General features: G+C 45.0%; 1 protein-coding gene across 1 annotated transcript; it reads right to left on the reverse strand.

Annotated features, from left to right (window-relative positions):
• Positions 1-985: 985 nt before the first annotated feature.
• Positions 986-9,817, reverse strand: LOC131266407 (GTP cyclohydrolase 1). Its single transcript, XM_058268920.1, has 5 exons — positions 8,968-9,817; positions 6,055-6,264; positions 2,132-2,297; positions 1,938-2,054; positions 986-1,865 (listed from the first exon to the last, which is right to left on the reverse strand). Exons 1-5 carry the CDS (start codon positions 9,410-9,412, stop codon positions 1,736-1,738), a joined length of 1,068 nt encoding a protein of 355 aa, XP_058124903.1. The 5' UTR covers positions 9,413-9,817; the 3' UTR covers positions 986-1,735.
• Between the last annotated feature and the right edge of the window lie 8,058 nt (positions 9,818-17,875).

Here is a 17,875-nt window from a genome sequence, read left to right on the forward strand (position 1 = left end):
ATAAAACATATTTATCCATCTACACTCTTCCGCAACATGGAACATCAAGGATGGAAGGACACGAAAGTAAACATAAATAGACAAAGCATTCAGCAAAAGACAACTGCACGATCGTAACACGTGTTTGAGGTTTGCGTACGCTGAATGGCTTTGGGAAACTTCCATTTTTCACATTGTCGCTGTACATTAAATGTCACATTAAGCGTTAAAGGCTTCATTTGCAAGTTTTTGTGCGCCATGATCTTATAATTTTCGTGAAAATTAAGTAAAAAGCGACACTATTTCTTTTGCCTACAAACTAAACCACACGCCATTGATAGGGATGATCTTTTGCGCCTGACGGTATGCAATTTACACGACACGGTTGATGTGCTGGATAGCATGGAAATATTCGATGATTCGATGAATCTTCCTTTTTCTATGTTTTATGTAAATTTTCCTATGTTTTATGCAAATATGTTTTTTCTATGTTTTATGCAAAAATACTTCACGACGTTATGATCGAATTTGAAAAGGATTGTGTGATGTTTAATGGAATGGAGGATGTTTTTGTCGAACGTTTAAAAATAACGAACAAGACCTTTAAGACGTAAGAACAATAAAAGAAACGAAATGGTTGATTCGATGCATGATTAATACTTTATTTATATTCATTTGTAAACATATATATCAGCTATCAGAATAGCACGGATCTATGAACGATTGTTCAGCTGATTTACTTCTTTAACCTACGATCGTTTGCTTGCGAACTTCCAATATTATTCAAGACTTCGGGTCAGGAACCCGGGGAATCTTTATGCGCATTCATTGTATATGCAGTTGATCGATGCTGTTTTACTTGTATACGTTTCATTTTATATGTACCATACATGTATAGGACTGGATCTATCATTTTCATTTCAAAACACTCAACGTTCTTGGCGTTCTCCATTGATTATTGTTACGTTTCGTTTCTATCATCTCTCAACAATAAGCTTTCGCGGTATAGACATTAACAAACAACAATTTATTGTAGAATTTCTCATTCCTGTGTCTTGTATATAATAAACTTTCAAACAGATGATGGCAACTGTGTACTTCACTGTCTGCCTTCTTAGCAACAACGATTTGGACCCTTTCGCGTGGCAATAACCCCTTTGTTTTTTGATCATTTAAAACAGTAAACAGTAAATAGATAGAAAACGATTGTTGCACTACCTCGCATACAGTTTTGTTTGTAACAAGTGTATGCCTTATTCATATGTGATTAAAATTTATCATAGTTTTACGTCGTGGATCTGCTCGCAAAGAGAGGGAGTGAGCATAGGTTGATTGTTTTCTGATCTGATCCTCTCTGTAGTAGGGTAAGAGATTGGATACAACATGAACTACGGAACGATCACAACAGTAATGTTTAACAGTTTAGATTTTGCGTATATAGTTGTTTTTTGTGAGACCAAACCCTTTTAGTTTTTTCCTCTCTGAAATATTTGTTTTGCGAAAAATAGTCTAAAACTTTTCATCTGGCAGCTAAAATCGAGTATATCGGTTTGTGTGTGTGTGTCTGAACGACTTCCCTAAACAAATTCCCTAAACGAGTTACATGAAGACGGCTATTTAATACTCCTCCCGTGGCTTATACGGGCCCATCAATCCTCGCCTCCCGGATCGGGGGCAATGGCGTAGAACCAGACGCCGGCGACACGGTTTCATTCGCCGCGGCACCCCGGAGCGAAGAAAGATGCAGGATTCGGACTCACTTGTTGTTGCACAGTGTCAGGAACTCTTCGCGTGTCTTCGGATCGTCCCGGAAAACGCCCAGCATCGTCGAGGTGACCGTCTTGCTGTTGATCTTCTGCACGCCCCGCATCACCATGCACATGTGCCTGTTTTGGGGGGGAAAAAGCGTTACTAATGCCAGGCGAGTGATGCATTGGACGTAGGATGATTCCACTTACACTCCTTCGATGATGACGGCAACGCCAGCCGGTTGGACGGCCTGAGTGACGGCGACGGCGATTTGCTTGGTCAAACGCTCCTGGACTTGCAGACGACGGGAGAAAATTTCCACGATTCTATTCGATTGAAAAGAACAACAAAAGTGTAATAACCAATTTGGCGCTCAGGGAAAATGTATGTTCCTTTTGCTTACCTAGCCAGCTTACTCAGGCCGAGAATCTTCTTGCATGGCAAGTAACCGATCGAGACTTTACCGTAGAACGGCACCAGATGATGCTCGCACATGGAGAACATTTCGATGTCCTTCACCACCACCATCTCGTCGTGGTCCTCGTCGAATACGGCACCGTTCAAGGCCTCTGCAAAATTGGAATTTCAAATACATTGGGTTTGTTTTTATTGCATTCCGTAGATTCATTCGGATTCAGATAAGAAACTCAAGCTGGTCAAAACTAATATCATTTGCAGCATAACAACCTCAAAACCATCTCAACCGCACTTCATACTTTCCAAGGGGATCAAAAACTTTGACCCTGAAAAATGGGCAAACGATTGCTGAAGAAAGTCTTTATTTACATTTCCTAATCTTCAACGTTCTGCTGAGCGTGCAAGGATATTTTCAATCCCACCCGGCTCTTAATGGTGTCGAAGGAAAGCGAATACATTTCCGTCCAATTCACACCGACTACTTCTAAAAAGGGATCGTGGTTCTTCCCGCTCGGCAGGGGAGGGTGGGTTGGGGCAACATAAGAAAGCGCAAATAACTCTTCCCACATCAAGAACGAGAATAAAGCACTCTCCCCATCGTGGCGTCCGGGAGTGAAATATTCGTCGGAGTGCCGGTGGAGTGAAACCGTTTGCTCCTTCCTTCCATCCCTAACGCACCCGGTCCAGATTCATATCCGGAACGGAGGCTGCCCTGTTCGGAAAAACGGGAAATTAAGGGCACAAAAGGAAACCGGGACGAAGGCAGCGGATAAGGAAGCCGAACGTGGAGAGAAAACGGAGCAAGCCTTCGCGTGTCGAGCGTAAGTGGGTGAGTTTTCGATTTCCTCAATGGCGGGCCCTCGCCTCGGAAGAAAATGGTGGCGCTGCCGTTTGTGAATGATGATTGAAGTGCGCAACACTTGTTCGTTGGGTTAGTGCCTTCTTGCGTAGTTTCTTTCGCAAGAGGTTCTCCTCGCGTCTGCACCACTCGAAGAACGTGCTTGAACGGAAAGCGAGACACACGAAAGAATAGAGAAAGGAAAATCGGGGCACAGTAAATGTGTGTAACAAGTTTTTCCTCGCACCAGTCCTCACACAAGCAAACTGAAAGGTCCCATAAATACGTACCTTTTTGTGGACTGAGGGTTTTTCAGGTTGCGTGGAATGATGGATGCGAAAAGAAAAATCAAGCTAGCAAGACACGTTTCCATGGAGCTACGTGCTTATACTTCGCTTTTCGATTCGTTACAGCGTCCTTAATGGTGTAGAGACGGTAGCAGCAATAACGCTGGAGAGTATTCAGCTTTCATTCCACACACACACACACACTTTTCCGACCGTTGAATGCTACGAATTCGTTTTAAGCTCTATTTATGTTGATCTTTGTGCATCCTCTTTTTTCGATTCTAAAAACATAACCACTGTCCACTTTTTTCACTCTACAATCTGCTATATTTTATAGAAAAAGGTTTTGAGAAATAGAGCATCGATATACACTAAACAATACTCTGCTTTTTTAAAGTTCATCCGGAAAAAACCAGAGCTCTTGTAAAGGTATTTTGATTACTTATACATTCCTCTCTTGTTAAATTTGTTTACAAATATCGTTCAATATTATTAGTTCAATATTTTAAAGCTATCCAACGGGATGTAGATTTTACTTTTAAAATCTATCAAATTTTAAATGCTGTTCCATAATCCACAAATATTAGTTTTAGCAAAACAATGCAGAAAAAACACTCCCAATATCCTCACGTAAAGTAAAACTCCGTTGAAAAACTCCAGTTTTCTTTATCATAAAATTAGTGGATTTCTTGTGTTGTACAACGACCTATCAAAGAATAAGAATTCCACTTGGAAATTTGTGGAAAATAAACCGTGTTAATTATTTTGTCCTAAAACAACATCTTCAGCCACTGGTCTTGTCAGAATTTAATTTACTTCAAAATCAATCCTTTTAATGTCTTTTCTTACGATGTACAATGCATACAGGCACCATAGCGCCATAATTTGATTGCAAACTTTCGCTACCAGCAGTGCAGAGATTATTAAGTTATATCAAACCCCGTCATTGTTGCCATTTAACAGCAGTGCGATGCACCTTTCAGTAGATTGGCCTTTAACGTTTTATAGCACGTTACACTCGACACATCCTCGGTGCTAAACAACCAGCGTCGTTCCTTACATATTTGCTCGGTTTTTGTTTTTTGCCGTGTGTGCCGACTGCAGTTGAGCATCGCTTTCGGGTATTGTACTAAGGGGAGGTAAATATAGCTCCAGCTCGGTGGCGAGCGCCCTGGAGGCACCGAAAGTTGCTGAAGGAGGTTAGTTTGAGGACCATCCCTCACCGTCGCTCAGTCCGAGGAAAGTTATTTGAACGAACCATGCTCGTTCGCTCCCCGTCAGGAGGACTGGAGGACGACTCCCCTAGTACCAGAGAATAGAAGTAAACCGTTCCGTTCCTTGCGTCACCTCAACGCTGATGGCCCCGCGAGGTACAGGGGGGAGATATAATTTCATTTGCACACGCTCGTAGGAGGTCGCCCGGTGGAGGAAGGTATTGGGAAACACGGCGGATGTAGTTATGTGTTCCACACAACTCTGGCCACTTTGAAGCTAGGAGGAAGCTGGAGCGAACCGGGACGGCTGCCGGTGGTGGGTATGTGCAAATAGACCACGACCCGACTTAAGTTTGAGTTTAAGTGAATAATAAATACGAAATGTTTAAGAGTGCCCTCCACCGGGGAGCAGAGAGTGAGCAACGAAAACGGTTCCTGTCGGTTCACTCCCACAGCGTGGCGAAATACTTTTGCCCGGCGATATCCTTTTGAGCGATATCACGGAGGACGCTTTTCGCTGGGAGTTGGATGTCGGTCTTTTTGCAGTTGGCACAAGTTCGGTCCTCGGGCACAACTTTCGGAGCACAGTTCGCTGTTGCTGCTACTACAAAATGCAGATGGCAAAACAAGCGGCCAAGTTGACTTGCAGGCATTTCGGTTTAGTTCTGTGTGTCGGGAGCATGGGAAGAATAAGTGATTTCAAAGTACTCTTTACAACCGGTTGTGACATGACCGTGTAATGGCTACGAATGGTTTGGTTTTTGTTGGAGGAAGTACAACCTAAAGCTTTTTGATGTCTTTATGAGAAACTTTTACGGACGATATAATTCATTTTCGTTTGAACAAATCGGTACTCATCTTTGCGGATTTGCTAAAGATCTATTTCAGTACTCTTGGAATAGCATAATGCGTATCGTTTCCGATTCATCCCATGCAAACACCACAAATGCGGGTTTCACTCCGAATCTGTTTATTCTCTCCACGGAGTAAGATTATTACTCCGTACGACCAAGGGTGCGTTTTGTTTACCGACGGAGATCGACGATAAAAGCGTAAGTGGACCACCATGTGTCCCGGACGTCTCGAAACACTTTGATCCATTTCCCGAATAAACGAAGCTGACGGCTGAGTGCTCTGGGTTTCAACTGCCCCGTGGACGATGCCGCCGCATCGTATGGACCCGCATTGAAAGGCTCGCTTGGCAGATGGCCGGTAAAAGTGAAAGGATACCCAATTGGGAGGGAAGGAGATTTGTATTAAGGATGTATGCCCGCTTTTGTCCCCGGGTCCATCGTTTTCAGAAAGCAAAACGGATTGAAGTACGTCCCCACTTTCGAATGGAGTGCGGTTGGAGTTTACTTTGGGTGTGGATGGATGCGCACGAGAGGTCTCGTATTGACAACCATCGTCAACACTTGGGCCCGGCTTGGTCCTCTCGGTGGCGGAACCTTTAATGTTCGCGCAAATGACCGACTTTCTCGAGCTTCAAGTGTAAAAGTTTGTAATTGAGATTTTTTTTGTTTTGAAGGAAATCACTCCGGATTTGTTTTCTTATCGTCGTACCACGTACCTTCCAAGCTCTGATCGTAGCCCTTGGTGAAGAAGAGCATCGCCTTGGCGGCCCGCTCCGGAGTCTTCAGCAGTCCCTGACGCTCCGGATCTTCGCCCAGGCTCGACAGCAGCATCCGATAGGACTTGGACATCAGTGGCAGCAGATCCTCCCGGGTCGATGGTTTGTGGTCGAGTTCCAGATCGTGGTGGAAGGTACATTTCTCGTGTCCTGCGAAAAGGTAATGGGAAGATGGGGAATTCAATTGGGGTGGCTCCATGCAATGATTTGTGGTGACAAAATGATGACATTGTGCGGTAAAACATCTATGCATGTACTAGGTTGTTGGAAGCTGACTATGACATGAGTATGTAGATGCAGTTTACAAGCTATAATCAACCCCATTCAACATAAACACATGAATTCTGACTGCATCTTGCATTCTGCAAAGCTCGTGTCATGTTTGATTAGCCACAAAAGAATACAACCTACACACACACACACACGACAAAATCAAATGCACACCGAAAGCGTTTGCTCCACATTTTATACCACCTGTCCGTGCATGGTGGAATACCTGGAGCGAGAACTTTGTTTCCCTGTTGCCGGCGTTTTGGGATATTTCGTTCCGTAACCGGTTTGCACGATGAATTATTCATCAGCCCGGCAATATCGGCATTTGCATCGTAATGCGGCGGGCAGCCCGCGGGGGCCTGGGGGGAAGTTTCGGTTCGCGAGGAAATTCCTGACTCGCCAGGTGACTTCGAAAATCCCCCTGGCGGGAATGCAACCGATTGCAGTCGCCAGCGGCATGGAACCGGTGGAATAAACATGCGGTGACGTTCGTTTCGTCGTTTGAATACCGGTGTTTGCGTAGGGTGGAATAATGTCACACATTTTATGCCATAGCTACACGCCAGGACTGCGTTGCCCGGGGGGAGGACGAGAGTGAAGTAATAATGTTATGGATCGGTAATATCGTTATAATCGTTTGACTAACAGGTGTCACGCCGTGAAGGGAATTATTAATGCCAGTAATGAATCTATTCGGTCATTGATTTATCCTTCCAAATGGTATGGCAAGAAGGAGGTAGTACAAAAAATATCTATAATGAAGTTTTTGACTTAATTTAACCGCCTTTTTCGGTCAATGACGGTTCAGGGTCACCTTATGAGGATTTGATCTCGTCAAAAACCCATGAATTTAGAAAGGTATTCTTGCTCAAAATGTAATACTGAATAAACGTGTGACCAAATTGATTATACACAAAAACAGCATTATACAACTCGATGAACTTTTTAAATAATATCTACTCTTCGAAGGAATAGCTTTAAAACATTATACTTTCATGTTTGTGCTTAGTATTTTAAGAATACTCTAGGGATTTAAATAAATCTGTACAATCTTATTTAAATTTTCGAATTGTTTCAGATTCAATCGAATAAATGTTTGCAATATTAAATTGGTTCGGTTTTGCATTCTTTGTCATCAAGCTTTCTAAAACCAGTAAAATTTAACTGCTTTTTAAGCGGCACAACAACTTTTCATTTTCAAAACAAGAAAGTCCGTTTGAGGGTTAATCATTCAATCACTTTCATGCGTTTTTTACAGAACATTATAAACATCGGAACCAAACATAAACATACTCTTATCAGCCCGTATTTGCGTTAGTTCGGACTCGACGTGCGCTTCATTCTTTCGTTGTCTGGCGCTTGCTCCGACCTGGGATTATCAGCTCGCTGCTAATAAATATTTTGTTGCCATGAGGATCAACCGAAGAGATTGTGATGGTAAGTGCGAATTTGACCCGATGAAGGCACATGTGGTGTGAAAATGAAAGCTAGTTGTGTCGTTAAAGTAACACAAATAGATTTAACTGTTTCAATGAACTCGGTCGTTTGGTTATTTTCAACATCTCGCTGGAAAGCTTGTTTACAGCATGACACAGGACGTCGTGCAAATCAATAATGACGTAGGAAAATAAATTTAAATGAAAGGTAAATCTGTTTACTGCCGACACGGAAATGGGGTTAAGAGCCGCCGATATCCAGTCGAGTCGAGAAGTGGCCACAGCGTTCTTCACCTCCATGTAAATAGGTATGTTTCATGGCTTTCCCTTCGCCATCGATTGCACAACGGTGCTCAATCGAACCTTTGGGTAAACAACAACAGCACCGCCAAACCTGTCCTAAAGACCACTCGTGTAATTCTTCCGGTACGGTGACTTTCAGATTCCCTTCCGAAGGTCGTGCCCGCCGCATGGTGGTGGAAGCGAGGCGAACGAACTCGGGCATGTTTTTTGGAACGGAGAGGTGATTGCGTTTTTGTTATTATAAATCAAACGCTTAGTCGAATATGACAGCTTCGAGATCGAAAGGAATCATTTGTCAGAAACGAATAATTAGATGTGAGATAACAAGGTTTCGGCTGTGTTGGTTTGTATAAAGAAATCTGGCAAAGAAGTTACCAACTGATAGATTAAAAGTTTTTTTTCTTTACTACTGTTTTGGTTTGTACGGACGACGTTGGGTCGGCCACCAACGTGGTCCGTGAATTTAAAGCACGTCTCTTCGAGCACACGACGATAAGCATGATGGACGAATGGAACTCTGCCATGCAACAAGTGCACGACGAGCCGTGGGAAGCCGTGAAACTAAAAGTAAAACAGTCATTAAAAGTGACCATGGAAATCGAAAGCCTCGGCGCCAAGGATTGATTGCATACACGCACGCGGGAAGGATGCCATGTCGGCGGAGGTAGGTTTAACAAATGGCGAGCGGTTGACGACATCGACACACACACGCACGAAAACACAAATGTGTCCACCCGGCTGCTGATACCTGGCGTCATGGTAGCTCGTGGTGTTTGGAGCGGTGGTGAAGTGGTGGTGTTAGTGTTAGTGGCCCCATAGCTGCACCTGCCGCCCGTCTCACCTGACAGACTGGTCGTACGGATCGGAGTCGGACGGGCCCGGTTAAGGCCAACGATCGCCGAGACGACACTGTTCGAGCTAACACTGGTGTTGGCGGCGCCATTTTCGCCATTTTCGCCACCATGGCCATTGGTGTAGTTATTGTTGATGGCGGCCCCCGAGTCTCCCCCGGTCGCCGCAGGGCCGGTGGCGGAACTGTTCTCGATGGGCACGACCCCGGCCGTTCCGGACGGTTCCCCATCCTCCGTCATTTCACTCTCCGTCCGGCGGATACTGCTCGACCGGCGTCGGTTGGCGAATGGGCCGTAGCTGTTGTTGAGACTCCCGGTCGAACCATTCCCGTTGGACGCTCCGAAGCAGATCGAGTTCGAGCGGGACGGGAAGTTGGTGTCATCGATCTCCTGGTTCAGCTCGTCCGCGTTGTCGGAAATTTCGAACTTGCTCATGGTGGCGGGACCGTTCGGGACGATTGGGCTGCGAGGGGAAGATCAGCGGGCACACCACGGAAGCGCACGGAAACACTCACTCAGCCAATGGGACACTTTCGGGACACAAGTACCTTCGGACGGGCGCTTTGGCATTCAACGGGAACGGTAACAAAGCAACCGGCAGGTAGTAACGCAACAAGGACACACACACCCGGGAACAAGCACAGGAGGGTGGACGGGAACGGAACACGGAAGCTGGCACAGATGAACGTCGAACCGGAGGCGCCTCGAGCCCTATAGCGAATTTTTCACTGCCAGCAGACAAAACAGACAAGCCGAACAGAGTCCGTAACCGAACGGTTGACGGTGGAAAAAAGCGAACCGAGTGTGAACGCCGTCGAAAGGCAACTAGCCGAGCGTCGGCTCACAACCGAAGCAACAGGGTCTCCCCGCCCGGAGCAGAACGATAACAATAATGGCCGCGGGGCGGTGAGATCGATGGAGACGGGGTGCGCCCGCGTCGTCGTCACACTCGGCAGGCTCGAGGCGACCGCCATGATGCTGTGCGAGAGAGAAGCTGTGTGTTGTGGAGCCTCTGAAGGGGCCCAGTAAAGGAACCGGGCACAGCGAGAGGCTCGAGGAAACGTGAGTAAATGCTTGAGGCTTTTATCCCCATGAAGTTCCTTTTTGACGGATGCTGTTGCTGATGGCAGTGGCGTAAAGCGGTTCTCACTTCTTGCTAGACTACTCACGCTCTCATCTCACTTCCCCGATGGGGAATCGGTACGCGTGAGAAGAATGAAACCCGATGGGGGACGCCGGGGTTTTCGAAGCACTGATTTTATTATCGCCTCAAAGGCAAACACTAAGGATAGTACGGGTGGATTTGTGCGGGTTTTTGTGGCTACTAGGAACGAATGGATTGAATCGATGAATCTCATCTCATCCAAGCGTGCGATGAGTAACGTTCTCGAGATCCATAGCAACGACAGTTTTGGGGGTGATTGAAATGGTTGTTTGGAAATCCTTGCTATACGGAAACTACATCCTTCGAGTTCGATTGGAGGTACGTTATATAATTTCGATATAATCATTTCTACTTTTCTCCTTCTTTTTTCTAGCCTTCTGCCTAATCGACGAACTTAACCTTTAAAAGCAACAGGTTGACCGGTTTAATCTTGTACCGTAGAAGCAGTTGGCTTTAATCGCTCCAACCTGTTGATTGTTTGATTTTCTTAGCAGCAACGTGCCGTCGGGTGCGGTGGCAGGTTATTTCTCAGGCTTCTCCAGCCAAACATCTGCAATCGAACGCGCTTAAGACCCGTCCCGCAGCAAGCCGTGGAGGTGAAATCTGTTTTTTTGTTTAAAGTGTCAGTTTGGTATATTGAAAATCAAACCAACCACTAAATGTTCAAACCGCAGCTAAGCAGCGACCACCTGTTGCCGCCTGTTGCAGAGGGAAAATGTTGGACAAATAATCAACCGATTCGGGAAGACGTGGGGGAAAGGGGCGATAGGCGCGAGCCTTAGGCCGGGACGGAGTGCAATCATTTTTAATCGCCTTCGTGTCAAACCCTCCGGCGCCAGACATTGGAGTAGCCCCGCTCGTGTTAGAACGACCCACGAAAGCGTCCTTTTCGAGCAGGGGTAGACAAACTTGTCCTGGAGGGGGCCAGATTAAGAAAATATGTTGTTTTTCGTAACGGAGAAAAACATAAATCAATCATTTTTTAAGAAAATCTACTGAATGGAATGTTCCATCGTGTTAGACAAACCTATGTTGTATTCAATGTAAATTTTTTTTTTTTTTGTTGTTATAGCTTCGTTTCTTGCTATTAGAGTGTAAAAATAATGCTTAAACTTAGTCGAACGTTTGGGCAACAATTTTAAAACGAAGTCACAAATGGATCCGTGTTTGCCGACCCCTGCCTCCGAGTTGCTGAAAATGGATTCAAGTGGGGGCGGTTGAACCAAAGTGTGCCCGTGTTTGTGCGTGTATGTGTGCAGTTTTGTGCACCCATAAGCCGTAAGCCGCCGCGGCGGGCGCGAGGCGATAGATCGGAACCGCTTTTGTGGATGACAGCCACCGGCGAAGGAAGTAAACGGAAGGTGCAGATGGCGGACGAACGGATGGAAATTGTGAGGAATTAACAACTGTCATTATAAAATGGCTACCGTTCGGAGCCAACATAGTTTGTTTTTTTTTCTTTTTTACTTGCCGTAGTCGTTTTCTCTTCGATCAATCGAACGCAAACCGGTGCAAGGACATGGGCGGAGGGAAGAAGGGTGCGAGACCCAAGGGAGATGCGGATGACTGACGACTATGACGGCGATTAGAGGGAGCCGAGATAGAGCGATGGGAAGCAACGGAGGCGAGTGAGATGGGTGGCCACTGGTCGTGGCACGAGTTTGAAAGTAAATGATTTTATTCTTGAAATCCGGCGAAGTCAAGGCTCTTCAGGTGCGCTTGAAATTGAGGGTTGTTCGGTAGTGGTTAAATATGAGCGGTTTTTTTTAGCATTTGACAAGCGAAACCGGTGGCCATTCTACTTTGTCAATCTGTCAATTTTAAGCGGTTTCTTTTGGGGGCTGGGTGGAACGTACAAAGTTCACTTTGAGGAGAAAGCATGAGCAGCTTTAATATATAGGTTATTATTTGTTTCAAGTTGTTCTTATAAGTTGAGTTTTATCTTACTTTAAGCTTCTTAGAATTTATTACATAAACAATTCTGCATAATTGTATTAATAAAATAGAAAAGTGTATCTAAATACAAACATGGATGAATATGAATATAAATATCTCACTAGCCCAAAGCTCATCACAAAATTTTCAATCATTCCTACTTTCTCACAAAATCTTGCTTACTCCATTTTCGCTCGCTCACTATCCCATTTTATCCTTCAATTTATCTTTTTCTTCTTCGAGTCCTAATGTTTTGATCCTGCTCCCGATACCATTTCTTTCTTCTGGCGATCCAATGCGGGGGGATTTCCCACCGGCTTACGCGTGGACTTGATTCTAGTGAATTATGTTAAGTAATTCCTCGGCATGACACCGGTTTTGCCCGTGTTCCTCCTATGGCGTCGGGAATCTCTATCACCGGGAAAGCCGATGATGACGATACGCCCCATCCCAAACGAAAGCAGAAGCATTCGAGGAATGGTGAGTCGCAAGTCACGTGCGAATCTTTCACGCCTTCACGTAATGTAGCTTGAAGTGATTTGCTGTTTCAGGAACGTTGTGCCATGGTTTGAGACGTTAGTTTTCATCGATATTCCACATTCTGCTTATTAATTCAGTATGATCTAGTGTTGTTGTTTTCGTTGGAGATTAAAAAAATTAAGTGTTGGTGTATGTATTATAACTAATATCTTACTATAATGTTCTTTATCAGTTAGTTCTTTAAAATTATATTAAATGTGTTTGCTATTGTTGCGTAATGTGATCGCTTCAGTTGAACGTAGGTTGAATCATATAAAAGCATGTCCAAAACTGCCTTTCGCATCTACCACTATCCAACGGCTGAATATGTTAGTTATGCGCATATGAAATAAGAAACTGTATGCATTACTGAACACATGCAGTAAAACACGGATAAATGGGAGCCTTCAGTTTCGGTTATTTTTTCCTCGAGGAGACTATTCGACTAACAACACAAATCTGGTCCATACTTTCTGGTTTCTTTTCAGAGAAAAGTGCTCTTTTCTTTTTAATAATATTTGCAATTAACACAATATCGTTTCATGAATGAAATGAATGAAAAATTAAGTAGGGGTAAAAATTCACATTAATTTGATCGCACATTATCGAACTGGGGATTTCTTTTCTACGTAATCGTCTGTTGTCACAAAAGTAAATCATGCCAAGTACCACACAAGGAACGCCCCGAAGATGGTCTGGAAATACAATGCGGGGAATTTTATAACGCTCTGTTGCGAAATCAGAGTATCAGTTCAGCTGATCGAAAATCCCCCCACAAACCTGTGAGTAATACTTCACCACTTAGAACTATCATCACGGTTGTGGTGCTTCACCCGGGTCAACAATCTTTTGTCAGCGGATAGGAATGGAACGGAAAACAAAAGGAAATAGAAACATTGTCACCTGAGAAGCGTGTTCCCACAGCGACTCATTTTATGAGTCATTAAACACATCCACTCTGCTCTTCGTCTAGGCGAAAACAATCTTACCCCGCGGAAAGGGTAGGCACACAACGCAAGAAAAAGAAAATGGACCCAGCAACCTAGAACCGAATCGGTTTGTGAATGGTGTACGCAAGCGCCATCGAAACCAGGCCAAGGTCAGACCGTTCGCAGACTTCCGGCAGTGGCATGTGTGTTGGCATGTGCGTGTGGAACAAGTTTCTCGGCCAAGTTCTCCCGCCGTACGCTCGCGAGTCGCGTCTTTTATGTCCCGACCAGGTTGGCCGCGGCGGGTCCAGGCACTAGGAGGAAATACAAGGAAACCTGTTGCCTACCAGCCCTAGGAAACTTTGTCCGGGTTTGTGCTTGAAAGCCCCGATCACCACTTGCCAGTTCCTATTCTAAGGAATTGATTCTAAGGCATTGATTTCTCCCGGCGAATTGCATAAACAAAGACAACCCCCTCCTCAGACGAGGCTAAAGCCTGTAGTATAAAGTATTTCCATAATGCATACCTCTTCCCGCTTACATAAGAATCAGCTGGTTGCTAGGGGGAAGGTTTGCGGACATGGACTTGCTAAACACTGAATTTAATTGCTCGGTGCGCTGAATCCACCTGTGGTGTTAGAATCCAGCATCCGGCATGTGTGTGACAGTTGTTTTAAAATTCTTGAAGTTCCGCCAACAGCTGATGCCAACCACGGAAGCGTTTTACAAACGGCCGCTTAAACGGGGTCCCAATTGAACTTTGATTACTTCCTGCACCGCTAAAGGGCCGCGGAGCTTCTCAGGCAGGCGTTCGGGCTCCAGCCCTTCACCAGAAAAGTGATAGTACAAAGCTCTAGAATGCCGCCGCTGGACTTACCTTGATTGTTGTTGGAGTCACTGCCATCATCCAGTGCCGCTTTGTTGCAGGTGCACTTGACCGATTGCTTCTTCGAAGCGCACCCGTTCGAGCTCATTAGCGACACGCTTGTTCCGTTCGCCGTGCCATTGCTGGCTCCGTTCAGGGCAGCGTATCCGTTGGTTCCGTTGGAGGATGCAGCCAAGGAGGCGGCCCCATTGCCAACTCCATTGCCATTGCTCAGGTGCAGGTGGCCGTTGACTTGAACTTCTTTCATTTTGGCGCTTCTTATAGGTGTACACGTCACGCACTGAACTTTAAGGTGGAAGCGTGTGCTGCTAATACTGAGATAATACTGTCACTGGAGTGGTTGGTATGCGATATACCTAAGAGAACACTTGACGCGATGGCGTTGGTACTAATGATCGCTACACGGCACTGTTGGACCGCCAGCTGGATTGTAACAATCAAAACTAAAGGACTCAAGTTCACCTTCTCTCGCAAATGATCGGCAGAGTCTAGTCCGGCTAAGAAACCAGTCTCCGATGGGAAGGGATATATATATATTTTGGATGTACCGATGAGGACCAAAAGTGGCAACGGCGGCGACGACAACGGCGGCGGCGGCGGCGGCGGCTGCTGCGAACAACTGCGAACTGTTCGCGATGGTGTACGGTTTGAAACTGAGCGTCCGAAGCGAACGTCGATCGCGAGCAACCCTAACCTCACAATTCTCGCCGCCTTGTCTCGCGCGCTCAGTTGATCCCTTTTACCCCCCCTTTGCCATTGGTGCGGTGGGCTTCTGTTACCCCATCCCTCTCCCCACCCCACCAATTCCTGCCCATGCTTCCGGTCACTGTACACCGCCCGAACCGGCGATCAGGTGTTCGGCCGATCGAGTTTTGCGGCGCGCAATTTTGCACACTATCGCGTCGCGCCCCACCCTCCCCCCTTCGTCTCGTTCGCGGCTCAGCTGAGAGGTAGAACCAACCCTTCCGCGGCCCCCAAACGGAAGCACCATATCGTGACGGGTTCGGAAGTGGTGGTGGTGGTGATGGAAGAAGGAGGAAGTGTGTAGCATTGCGTGACTCGCGATGACCTACGCCAATCTCACCAAACGGAGACTCGCCGGGGAATTTAGAACTCATAGCGAAGTGAGGGGCAAAACGGAACTTCGTTGCAAATTAAAAAGGAATTGTTTATGTTTTTGAATTTATTACAAATTAAAAGATATATTAAAGGGAAACAGTGCCCGTGGATTCCAATAAAATAATTACTATTGTTCTAATTGAATTCCTTACTCGATTCTAATGGTTTGTTTTGGCCGAAGTATCCTTACAGATGATACTTTTGCCCGAAGTATCCTGCCGGAGACGAATGAGGGCGAGGTATTAAAAAATACACTTTTGAGAGATAGAAACAGAATTCTGGTGGAACGCCTAAAAAATGGTACATTTCAGGGTCATGAAGAGATTAGCGCAAAGTAAGAGAAAGAACAGACGCTAATCGAAAGGCCGCCCTGCTTTTGAATTTTCTTCCTCTCGCTTGTTGTTTTGTGCCACTTTTAGCTTCTATGGTAGGTTATGGTCAACAGAGTTTTAATGTAAATATGAAACCAAGCCATGGTTCAATTTAGTTTGTCTTTTTTTTCGTCCATTAAGCCCATTTTCCATGCGCCATTTTGTCCCTTTGGCCATCACCGAGGGGTGGCAGTAGGTTAAAGATTGGAAATAAAACGGTCGTTTAACCGCTTTGATGGATTGTTTCGAGGCGAAATTGTTGCACCTTTCGCGCAAGTCTCGCCTCAAATAGAAAGGAGAATTAATGGAGAGGGAAACAGAGAGCACCACCTTGAAACGCCATCGTAGCCGAACATGGGAAAGGCATAACACTGAGTGTGTGTGAGTGTGTGTTTTTTTTTCTTTACTCTTTCGTTTTATCGCCGTGGGGTTCGTCTCGTGCACGGATTTCCTCGTGCGATCTTGACCCTGGCCAAGGAACACGGTCAACGGAGGCCGCTGAGATGGACATGCAAAAAGGTTGCCAATCGCAAACCGGCCAAGCTGGGCTTGGGACGCTTTTTGTTGCAATTTGAAGTAAAATTAAAGGCGGAGTTTGCTGCTTCAAAATTACTCTAGAAAGAGCTATACGAGTGAGTCATGACTCGTTAGGGTGAATAGAATTGCTGGACCGGAAAATATATATGCGATTTGGGTTACCAGAATTAATCGTCATGCTTGACGTCCATTTATGAGATTGATTGAATATTGAAAGCTTTAGCTTTAGTTTTTAATTCCACGCATATTTACATCCACAATGACCAGGTTTTTCCTACCATTGGAATATTTCATGAAATATTAATATATTTCTTATGTATCGTTTGTCTTTGTTCCCAAATGAATGGTTAGTCAATCTCCTGTTGTCTTTTAGCTTAGTCAAACTAAATTACGTAAAACTAATTCTCAATTCATACCTCATTTTACCATTTCTTCGCCGCTTACAAATAAAAACTTCACTGTTACCGTTTGGCAGCTAAAACCCGGTGACCATTACTTAACACTTATAAAACAGACTGACAAAAACTACTGGCCGGACGGCCCAAAAGTGGACCCGGTCCATCGAGCAGCCCCCCATGTACGCCGATCAGGTTCAAGGCTAAGGTCGTTAGCGAGCCTTCGCCGTGGCGAGGGCCTCGTCCGTAAACCGGTACCGGGCCTCTGGCAATCCGGTGTCGGCGGGATTTGCTCAGGTGGAACGCAAAAGAAGTGTGCCCATATGCTGCGAACATGTGTCGGAAGACTTCCGAGTTGGGCAGCGAGCAAACATATGGCCGTTCGCATATGGCAACGACCGAAAACAGGAAGGATCTCTGTATGCTTGTATTATTTTGTTCAATCATTCTATGAATTTGATAACAGAGTTCAATTAGGTATACCACTTTATTTTCCATCTAAATGGATAGTTTTGACAGTGCATAATTTTCAGTGAGTGCCAATTTTATATCAAGGTCGAATGATGCCTTGAAAGAATGCTGTTAGGATCGTTGTTGTTTTTGTCTTGTCTTTAGCTCGCGAGTTCATATTTCGCTCGTATGGCAATATTCTGCTTTGATTGCATCATTCCTCTAACGGCTGGACAGCCTTTTTTATGTTTTAGAATGTAACATTCTTTCTTGGTTATCCCTTTAATGCTTTCTGGGTCCCTTCACTCCCGTAGAATGATTTATCGGCCATTTAGTATTTGGTTGTCGTAAACATGAGTTTCAAACATGAATCAACCATTAACATTCTTCACAGATCTCAAATGAGATTGAAATAATAATAACATTTTACGAATGAAAATTAAATGATAATAGTTCAAAAGACCTCCTTGAGTGGTCATTTTAGAATGTATTAATTCGGGAAACCTGTGGAAACTTCAGTGATTTATTTGCCAGTGTTTTTTTGACCGATAGAACAATATTTCTATGAAAATGAAAATTTGCAAAGCATAAG

The sequence above is a fragment of the Anopheles coustani genome, chromosome 2, assembly GCF_943734705.1.
Source record: "Anopheles coustani chromosome 2, idAnoCousDA_361_x.2, whole genome shotgun sequence".
Lineage (NCBI taxonomy): Eukaryota > Metazoa > Arthropoda > Insecta > Diptera > Culicidae > Anopheles > Anopheles coustani.